Source organism: Octopus bimaculoides, chromosome 10, assembly GCF_046866305.1.
Source record: "Octopus bimaculoides isolate indiv1 chromosome 10, ASM4686630v1, whole genome shotgun sequence".
Taxonomy (NCBI): Eukaryota; Metazoa; Mollusca; class Cephalopoda; order Octopoda; family Octopodidae; genus Octopus; species Octopus bimaculoides.
In genome coordinates this window covers 66525487-66536745 of record NC_142937.1, presented here as the reverse complement: position 1 = coordinate 66536745, position 11259 = coordinate 66525487, and the positions used below count along the sequence as shown (strand labels likewise).

General features: G+C 34.8%; 1 protein-coding gene and 2 long non-coding RNA genes across 4 annotated transcripts; 1 reads left to right on the top strand and 2 right to left on the bottom strand.

Moving 5' to 3' along the window:
* Positions 1-144: 144 nt before the first annotated feature.
* LOC149133763 (uncharacterized) lies at positions 145-2700 on the bottom strand. Its single transcript, XR_016243437.1, has 2 exons — positions 2458-2700; positions 145-277 (listed from the first exon to the last, which is right to left on the bottom strand). It is a non-coding gene; the product is annotated as an uncharacterized LOC149133763 (long non-coding RNA).
* LOC128248913 (uncharacterized) lies at positions 833-9837 on the top strand. Of its 2 annotated transcripts, none has more exons than XM_052971266.2 (2): positions 833-955; positions 8295-9837. In XM_052971266.2, the coding sequence occupies exons 1-2, from the start codon at positions 931-933 to the stop codon at positions 8660-8662; spliced, it is 393 nt and encodes a 130-aa protein (XP_052827226.1). In that variant the 5' UTR covers positions 833-930; the 3' UTR covers positions 8663-9837. The 2 variants fall into 2 exon arrangements, 1 of the variants encoding a protein (XP_052827226.1); XR_008265065.2 differs by lacking the exon at positions 833-955 and adding an exon at positions 4597-4901.
* LOC149133762 (uncharacterized) lies at positions 3513-5768 on the bottom strand. The gene is made up of 2 exons (XR_016243438.1): positions 5365-5768; positions 3513-4597 (listed from the first exon to the last, which is right to left on the bottom strand). It is a non-coding gene; the product is annotated as an uncharacterized LOC149133762 (long non-coding RNA).
* Positions 9838-11259: the final 1422 nt, after the last annotated feature.

Here is an 11259-nt window from a genome sequence, read left to right as displayed (position 1 = left end):
CCACCAATCATGAACTTTGTGAATATCTGGAGATGTGGCATACTCCTTTGTAAATATTTCCAAGTTTAATTAGAGAGCAAAATCATTTTATACATGTCCCAAATAGTGTGGAACAAAAACCTCAGTTTAGAAGAAATATTTCAATCATTCTGCATAGATTATATCAATAAGATTATATCTGTTCAGAATAACAACTTCCTTTAGTCTTGAAAAGATGATAAATATTGATGATGCATCTAAGGTGAAAACTTCTCCAATTCCAATGACTTCTGATATTCTGAAATGTGAGAGAAAACAGCATGAGATATCAAGGATACTTAAAGCCATGATTTGCCAGTAGAAATTTTACAGTATAATTTCTATATTGATAATTTGTAGATGTAAATTTTTACAAATGAACTTATCAAATGTTTCCATCTGTGTTCAAAGTATTTGAGTGTGTGTGCATTATATATATAAAACAGGAGTAAGTACTGGTGTCGATTTATTCAACTAGAAACGCTCATGGTTGACCGAAACAAGTATAAAAGATAAATATATACATATTGGATTGTATATGTTTAGTCCACTACAGATTGAAATTCTCAGCATGTTCCTTCCACCAACTATAGTCTGATGAGGAGGCCGTAAATTTGAGCTTAAGACCATACTTATGGTTTAATGAACCTACTATGCAACACTGGCATGACAAAGGGATGCACTTTTTATACTCTTACCCAGGAGAGATTAAAAGTTAATTATACCGCCCCCAAAAGGATGGAAGGCAAAGTTGACTTCAGCAGAATTTGCATGCATACATACATACACACACACTGAGACACACACATGCGCAAAAACAAACAAAAACAAAAGAGAACGCAGCGTAAATAACGGACAGTCAAGACTATTGTTAAGGTTGCAAGACGCAACGAGAATTTCAGGAAAATAAAAATGAAAATAAGTGGAAATTTTACCAGTGAGTATTGTTAAATTTTAAGGCACAATAAGAAAATGACTCTCCCCAGACACAACAGAATATGCTTCAACACACGAAATCACATAAAAAATCTTGCAAACCAAATCCAAAAATGAAATAGAACCACTAATAATTGCACAATTATACAAAGGAAGACAACTCTCATTAAAATCCATTTTTCCCCTAAAAACAGCGTACTCATACTCCATAGCTTCTCTTGATTTAAACTATTATATAACACAACGCGTTCATAACAGGTATTACACAGACATTCAACATTGATGGATTATTGATAGCTTAGAGACGTAAAATATCGAGTGAATAATTTAATATATTTATAATATATATCAATATAGTATGATAGCAATTTACGTAATACGACCTCATAAGGTCAAAGTTAAATTCTATGAGATTCAATTAATAACTCGAAACAACTTTTAGTAAAAATCATTACCCCGCCCTTTTGCTCCTATAGGATAATTCAGGAAAATAATAACATTGGTTGTCAAACTATTTCGTACAACATCTGACAGATTTGCTTTTCAGCGAAAGAATTCCAGTTTTTCAGACTTTCGCTTCAACACCTACATACAGTAGCTACAAATAAAAAATCATTTTAGAGGAAGAAATACCGAAAGTGAGGAGGTTCCTAAGCAAACAAGTATTCAACCAGAGATACCTGTTTCAATTGGTGCATGTTTCTGGGTGCAGAAAGATATAGTGTTGCAATGCTTGAGATTCTCATGTGAAAATTGTGGAGGGAAATTCAACGAAAAGCACAATACTACAGAACTAGATGAAATCTGCAACAAATATTCAACGATGAATTATAAAACTAACATTCGAAAGAGATCTTTACACGAAATTATAGTCAATTAAAAAAAGTGGGGTAGATGATCTAATTTTTACTATATGTTGAGTGACAAAAAGCCGAAGAGTAAGAAACTAAAATTAAATATCAAACGAAAAGCGACTCGGCTAGAGCCGAAATTATCATTTAGACTTTAGTAAAATCCACTCCCATAGAACAATCGACGCACCTGTCTTTGCGCAAGAATAAATATATTCTTTATATCTCATGAAATAGTTCACCCTGAATTTAAAAAAATTATAAATCAACATTCTTAGTTTGAAAGTTCCATCCTTTACGTAAAAATTAGGACGAAGAAATATCTTTTTGCATTGTAAAATATAAAATTATTATAGAACCATTTATCTTACTCATTTCTTTAGTATTACTACCTTTTCTCAAAGCTTCGTCCTTATTTATTAACATAATTTTTACTTCTCTCTTTTATTTTCAAGTTTATAACACGGTGGTACATACTTGAAATTGGAATGTAGTTGTTTTCATATCTGCTTAAATACCTTATCCTTGGAGGGGAACATAACTCTATAATTCACACATTAGAGTCTTGAAGTAAATCTGTTAACTTACGGTTTTCAAATAAAAACAACCCAGTTAGTGTCTGAATAGAGAAAGACGTCAATATTTATCATACCTGGTCGCTTTTTGTAAAAGTTGTTTCCCTTCGTTTGATTTAATTCTTCGATCATCCGCTAGGGTAAACAATATTGGTTTAAAGTTTGTTGAAATTTTCATTAGTTTCGTGAACTTTGACTTAAGTGAAACTCTATTTTTTCACCAACTTGCAACGGTCAATACATTAAATACTTGGTTTAATGGATCCCTATTTAATCGATTTTTGCGAATTCTACACACGGAAATTCACAAGACTATGAAAAAAAAAAAATTAATTTTTCGAAATTAAAAATAAAATGTTTTTAATTTTTCGTTTTTTTTTCCTTTTAAATCACAGTTTAATTATACGGTGAATCCGAATTTTTAGCTTAAATCCCAACAAAAGACCATTAAGTGTCTTTGAAGGAGAAAGATATCGAAAAACATCTATACGTCAGACTGACAAACGAGGGTGTTATGAGATGTACTAAAATTAGCAGTGAAATAGCCCTTAAATCACGCTGCAATTTTTGTTGGGTGAGATGGGAGGTTGCATAATCGTATGAATTCCCGCATGTAGAATACAAATTCGCAAAAAAAAACTTCCTGAAAATTACAAAAAATAAAAAAGCTATGAGGGGTTATATGCTGCACGTAAAGCAGAATTCTGTCAAATTTTCTTTGACAAATTGGAACTTATCCGTCGAGATAAATGAAAAAGGCGAAATTCTGGTTTAAGCATACTATATTACATGGAAAGGACCTTTGTGATTTGACGGGCAACATTTTTTTATGTAGTGTTTTGGTACCGAAACACTTTCAAACTTCGTATACTTGTATATTTTGTGGTATAGAACAGATAATAAATTTTGTATTCGAAGTTATTTCACGTTAAAAATTGTCTTATTTCGATAATTTCAACTAATCACTAACGTCTATTCAGTTGAAAACAGTAAGTGCTGTAACGGTGTATATGGTATTAATTGCCGTTAGTTCTGACATTTCCGATTAACTAGACTGTTCGTAAACAAAGGGGAAAAAGCCATCAAAATACTTGAATATTGCCTGCACTTGTTATTGGAGCTACCAGAATTATTAATGTACCTCCACCAAGTGCTTCATTTCCTAGAAATAGCAGCCAAATGTTCTTCAAATCAAACTCTAGTTTAGGGTTATGAGTGAGGTTATGGGGAAAATATGCACACACAGATACGCACAGCGTAATTTATTATATAAACAATATATGCGTATAAATTACGATTAAACCGGATGAAATATGTCAGAGGAATAACATTTTTCTTACCGGTCAAAAGCTACTGTTTAGAAAACAGTAGTAACCGTATTCAGCTGAATAGACGTCAGTGATTGGTTGAAATTACAGAAATACGACAACTTTAACATGAAATAACTTACGATGTACAAAATTTTGTTAAGAAGGTTAAGAGAAGAAGTTGTTTTATATGACACATTCTAGCAGTGTCCCAAGTTTGAAAGTGTTTCGTTAAGAAAACAAATGTTGCCCGTCAAACCCCAAGGATCCCAAAAAAAATTTAATTAAAAAAAATTATTTACTAATTTGCATATGCGCGCACGCGCACACATGTATTCATTTGCTCGCTCGCGCACGCACTTGTAGGATCGACCACTCACGACTAGCTAGCGCGGACGCACGACTGCGCGTTCGGGACCACTATGCTTTAGTAGTACCAGGTTCATCTGAAACTCTTCTACCACTTATTAAAAAAATTATTTATATATATATTCTGATTGTTGGTGTGCGTACAATAAGATTACTGAAATAGATGTGACACCAAAATACACCCTGGAAGAACGTAAAACGACGTTTTAAGAATTTGTGTTTTATTTACTTTGTTTTAAAAACATTATTTACTTTGTTTAAAAAAAAAACCCTTATACATGTTTTGCGCATTCGCGCTAGATAGTCGTTGTAGGATCGACTAGTCACCACTAGCTAGCGCGGGGACCACTCTTCTTGAATAGTACCAAATTAACGGGTTAAAGATTAACGAAGTTAACTTTTTGATAAACGGTGCTCACCTCTACGTAAATGTATATTTTAGAAATCATTAATGCCTGCATTTTTTTTTTTTAGTATTTCGTTGAACTTGCCGGCTGACATCATTTTCGTTTTGTACCGGTGCTCAAGGGCGTTGAAATGCCTGCAAATCCAAACACGTCGTAATCTTTACTATATATATATTTAAAAATATATTGTGCGTATATCAATTGTGGTACCATGAATATATACACACACATACCACAAATACATATGGAAAACGTAGCTGAAAACTTAAGATCACCTTTTCTGTGTCGCGATACGAAGGTATGGCTAAAAATAAAGAAGCACATGTACATTCAAGTCGAGAGAAGTTAATGAAAACTTCAAACTCCAAATCTTATTACGAGGTAATTTCTGTGGTAATTTGGTGAAAAATTTAAAGTTGCTGTTTACAGCTGATATAGGTAAGTTGACTTTCGAGTAATAGATAGATAGAGAGACAGACAGACATATAGCTCGCTCCGGCCAGTCATGGTATTAGCTGTCAGTAGCCAAAGAATCGACAGGCCAGCAACAGGCATGCAGGCAGACAGATAGATACTTCACTAGCAGGCAGTGAGCACTTTCACTTCTGACAGCTAATAGCATGATAGTGCCTAAACTTGTAATAATCTGTGTAAATAACAGAATTACGTTTATCTTCAAGGATACATTATTTCTATAGAAAAGAGAGCATATTCGAATGACCACGTTGACTATTTCTGTTTGACTGGGACGAGTCTGTTGCTACTTGTTTAGTCACAGGTCTGCTCTGATACAGCATACCCATGATCAAAAGCATCGCCATCTATTATTATTATTCAGGTCTTAATTTGCTTTTTTCGCTCCAGTTCACTGCCCCATACTTTAGGTAATCTCCGAACTTACCAATGCTTGTGAGTGAATTTGAGAAGGAACTGAAGGAAGGTCGTCGTGTGTGTTCGTGTCTCTGTACTTGTTCCCATCTTCCCCCGCTCGACAACTGGTGTTGGTTGGTTTTAAGGGTTTGGCAAAAGACACCTATAAAATAAGTAACAGTTTTGAAAATATATGGCCATTTTTGACTAAACCATTTAGGGCGTATCCCTAGCAATGGCTGAACAAGTAAAAATGGTGACAGCTATGCATAAAGGAATCTGTGATGACGCAGGTCATCTCTATCCATGAACGTTTCAATTTTCAGGTAGCATATTACAGTATTCAGTATATATATATTAATAAAAGAATATGCATATATTCATATTTTGGGTTCTATTTTTCCTGTTTGCATCAGCATATATAGGTCAATATGCAAGCACACTATGATATAAAGCAGTGTGTATATATATATATATATATATATATACATACACACACACACAAAGAGAGAGAAAGAGGTGCAATGGCCCAAATGGTTAGGGCAGCGGACTCACAGTCGGAGGATCGCGGTTTCGATTCCCAGATCGGGCGTTGTGCGTGTTGAGCGAAAACACCTAAAAGCTCCACGAGGCTACGGTAGGGGGTGGTGGCGACCCATGTTGTACTCTTTCGCCCCAACTTTCTCTCACTCTTTCTTCCTGTTTCTTGAGTAACGCTGCAATGGACTGGCGTCCCGTCCTGCTGGGGGAATACATACGCCATACAAAACCGGGTAACCGGGCCCATGAGCCTAGCTAGGCTTTAAAAGGGCGAATATATATATATATATATATATATATATATATATATATATATATATATATATATATATATATATATATATATATATATATATATATATATATAAATGGAGTTAAACGCAGGTGTTATTCAAATCTTTTTACTTCTGACATATGCTTTGAAGAAAACATTAGTATTATTCTTGAAGGAATAAAATGGTGTAAAACAATGCAATCTTCTCATCAAGGAAAAAAAAGAGACCAAACACATCGATAAGACATTTTAACAGAATGTGATGACTGCGTATATGATGAAGAGAACGCTAGCAAGTTTTTTTTAAAGAAAAACCATTAGTAGATATGTCAAAGGTACTTTATAGAAAGAGGAGGAGGAGAAAGAAAGAAATTAGCAGAAAACTAATAGTGGAGAGATATAGAGCGATAGGTGAATAGGAATAAAGCTTAAAGGTTTGGGAAGTAGATATATTTTGTGGAAGTGAGATGTAAGAAGACAGTCGAAGGTCGAATTTTATAGAATTGTAGAAATCACTTATAGGAACAAATGATTTTAAATTCACTTTTTTACCCTTTTTTTTTTTTTGTTGATGTTGAAAAGAAAAGACATTTAATTTTTTTGTTTTAAAAAAGGGGTGGGGGAGATTTGTAATGGCAATCACTGTAGTGAGGACTGTGTGGTGTGTGTGTGAGAGAGAGGTTAAAAAACCATAAATTTTCAAAAATGTTTTTACTAATAGAAAGTTTTCCCCCATCATTTTAAAGTGCGGTGAGAAACAAAACACTTCCCGTATTAAAATTCTCTTGTATGAATTTTGCGCATATCCATATATATATCCAGTAAAAGGAGAAATCCTACTGCATGATAGCATTTGATTGTCGATACCTATAGAGGAGCTTTGGAAAGTTTGCTATAAGGTTATTTACCCAGATAATATTAAATAATTGGTGGACGTCGGAGTTAGGAAGCTAGAAACAACAGCAAAACCTCCCTTTAGTCCCTCCTGAAAATATTTACCTTTTTTTTTTTTATACCGAAAAGACTTCTATAGTTTTTAAGTGTATAGTGCCCACAAAATTGGTTCGGAGAGGGGAGAATGGCGGCAGGGATGGGGTGGACTGAAGGAAACAATTTTTCAAAAAATTTTTTTTTAAAAAAGATGCTCCAGATTATTTCCAAGGACACCATGAAAAAAAGAAAACCGAAAAATCCGTCAAAACAGAAATTTCATCTTGTTGGTGCCTCCTAACTCCAACGTCCACCAAATAATTATATATATATAAAGTAGTTGTATACTGCCAACTTAACGTGACAGTCCCAATAAGGGAATATACTACTGCTGTTTAGCCCTAGGAAGCCAGACTGCTTCCTATTAGGCCTTGACACATTTCCTGTGCCCTTATCCTTACGAGGGGGAGACAAACTCCTCCACCCAGCCTTGGACAATTTGACAAAGCTGGGAGCCTCACCAGGTTCCTTTGTTTTCACATAGTTTCTACAGCTGGATGCCCTTCCTAATTCCACCCACTTAAGAGAGTGTACCAGGTGTCTTTTTATGTGGCATCATCACCAGTGCTTTTTACATGGTGCCATCATCAACAGAGTCACCAAATACTTTACAAGACAAAAACACCTTAAGTGGAATGGGGAAGTAATATTGAGGTGGGTGTTATTCTGTACCATTTGAGAAATTAAAGGTATAGATGGACAGAGATAGGTATTTTGCTGTAGAGTAGGTACGTAGATACTCCAGTTGGAAAAGAAAGGAGAGTGAGTTAGAGAGTGTTAATGGGAGAGATGAGGGCAAAGATGTGATGTGACATTGGGGTTTGTGAAAATAGGTGAGGTGATACAGAGGTTTGGACTGAGTGAGTGGGTAGGATTGAGGTGACTAGGAAATGATGGAGAGAAATATGAAAGAGGCTTAGGGGGTAGGGTTTGACAAGTATCAAATTAAGTGTATGACATGGGGATACAAGTTGCCGAAAAATTGCATGTTTTATATATATATATATACACACACACACATAGGCAGAAGTAAGTATACAGTTGTTTAATATGAGTGAAATGTCCTTTTCATTTCTCTATTTCTTTTTTGAGGATAAAAATTCTGTGTTCTTTTTAACTAATTCTTTCTATAATAAGATAATTATTTCTAATTTCAGATATTTATTATATGGCTGGAAATTTGACCAATGAAGAACGGAAATGGATCCTCAAACAGTACTGGAAAACCGGGAATGCAGAAATGGTTAGACAGAAATGGACTGAAGAATTTCAAAGACCAGCTCCATCAAGATTAACAGTATATAGAATACGTGATAAATTTGAGCAGACTGGGTCTGTCTGTAATGCGCAGAAAAGCGGTCGACCAGTCAGTGTTACCACTGAAGAAAATAAAATTCTTGTGGCTCAAGCATTTACCCAGAGCCCCCAGAAATCAAAAAAGAGAGCTTCCAATGAACTAGGCATCTCTCGCAGATCCCTTGGTCGACTTATGAATCGATTACCTAAAAAAGAAATAGAGAAATGAAAAGAATATTCTACTTATTAACCAACTTTATGCCTACTTTTTGCTCACACTCGTATGTGTGTGCATGTATATATATATGTATATATGCACGAGTGATGGCATGTAGGTATATTCTTTATAAATATTTGTGTAAGTATATTGTGCATTGGTGTACCTATCTAACTTAATTTTATTTCATGACATCTGTATTTGGAAATGTGAGGACATCATCATTCTTTAACGTCTGTTTTCTGTGTTGGTATGGGTTGGAGAGCTGCACCAGGTTCCAGTTTGATTTGCCTTGGTTTCCACAGTTGGATGCCCTTCCTAATGCCAACCACTTTACAGTGTGTGCTGGGTGCTTTTACATGGCACTGGCATGAGTGCATTTTGCAATGCAGAACTCTTGCGAGCCAATCCACTTCATCAGGGGGAGTGGCCTTAACATTTCTGCTGTGGAGGATGGATATTCTTGTGTACAATGATTTGCAAACAGCCCTATATATGATATGTTGTTTTTGTTTCACTTTCTTGTCACTCCATCTTTCTCTTCTCTCCACTCATATTATCTTCTTTAAACAAGGTATGTCAAACCTGTCTCTGGGCCACATTGTTGACATAGTTGTCATGGGGACCACAGATTTTTAAACGTGTCTACAATAAAGATTTCCATCATTTGATGAAAACTGATGCCAGAATAATTTTGTACAGACAAATTTTATAACGACCACAAAAAACTATATTACTGAACAGTAACTATTCAAAAGATGTACAAGTTTACTGGTAAATGTTGATTATTATTTTGCTGTCCTGATGCTTGGTATCACTTTTTGGTAACTAATTTTCATATATCTGGATCATGTGTCCATGCAATACCAATTTTCATTAATGATGGCAAATGTTTGTCTGTCAATTAGGTCCTTTCAGAAGTTTTTGTTGTTTTCATGAAGGAAAACATCTGTTCACACACATAATCTTTGTGGCAAATTGCTTGATTTTCTCAAATTGTTCAGGCAGATCCTATGATCCCATTTCATTACACTTGGTTCTAAGTAAAGAGTCTGGCTGCATTTCTAACAGTTCTACCTGTATACTTTCATCTTCCTTGGCAGCATCAGGGAGAAAAAGGTGCTGTGAATAAAGCATTCATTTTCGTCAGCTGAAAAATCAATAAATCTTTAGAAAAGTTCATCTCAGATTGTCTTGTTCTTCAGTTCTTTGCATGTGGTTAAATAAACCAAATTTGCATTTGACACTTGTGACTTCTACAAATTTATTTTTGTGATAAAGCACCAAATATCATCATACAACTGGGTGGTTATTTTGTTTTTCCCTTGCAATTTCAATTTTAGATCAGAACCTCAATCCATGTTTCCTCCTTCAGTTCCTCTGTATTCTGGCACTTCATCTCTAAAAACAAAATAATTTCTTCTCCCATCAAATGGTATCTTTTCAATACTTTGTGACATGATAACTCATGTACTTCAGTGTAGTATGGAACATCAGTAAAATCACTCCCCATATCTTCCAACAACTGGTTGAGTTGACACTGTATCAATGCACAACCATGAATAAATCTTTGAACACAAGTTTTGCTGACGAATAATACAATGGAAGTGGACAAATGATGAATTTGAGAGGAAAGTGGAGGGGGTTCTATCGCTGTCCGTAACTGGACACCAACATTGTTATGTGTGCCAACCATGTTAACAGAACCATCAATAACTGAATAGACAAGCTTAGCCAAGTTCAAATTATATTCCTGCAGAACTTGTTCCACTTTTTCAAAAATGTCCTGACTTGTAGTTTCATGCATTGGTACCATTTCAAACAACACTTCATAGATATTAAAATCAGCCTTACAAGCACTGATAAAAGTAGCAAGCTGTGCTATACTGCTGATGTCAACTGGGTCATCAACAGCAATAAAAAAAATTGGTGAACTTTGACAATGCAGCTTTCATCTGGTATTTCATCTATCTTCACTGTCACAGAACTTCTTTTTAGAGAAATGTCTTTGAATTCTTTTGCTTTCTCAGTCCAAATAGTTTAAACTGTTTTCACAGGACATTTTTTTTATGGTGTATCTGTCACTGTAGGATTTTCCACTGCTAGTGAACATTTGACTCAGTTCATAACTTGCAGTAACAGAGGTTATGTTTCCTTCTTAAATTTTTATGACATAAGTTTATTGCTGACTGAAACTCAACTTCAATTCTTATAGTTTTTATAAACACATGGAACCTTTGTATTAAGCACAGGAAGATTCATCTTTTTTGTAATGTTTTTTCAAGTTGTCTTCCTTTGGTGTGGCAATGCAGTTATTGCAAATTAAACAGGGCATCTTTGAGTTAACAGTTATGCAGAAATACAACTCCCACTTATCTCGAAAAATATGATCTTCCTTGGTTCTCTCTTTTCCCTACCTGGCAGAGCACTAGCCATTGTAAAATAACTTCCCTTGTTCCAGACCTCAGTTTTAAATTACGAAGCAAATGAGACATGCATTCAGTACACATGCAGCATTCAGTGGAAGATGTTGAAAGGTTTGTCATAAAACAAGTGCAAGGTTACCATATTTACAACCAAACAGTGATAATAATTTTAAATTGTATCAT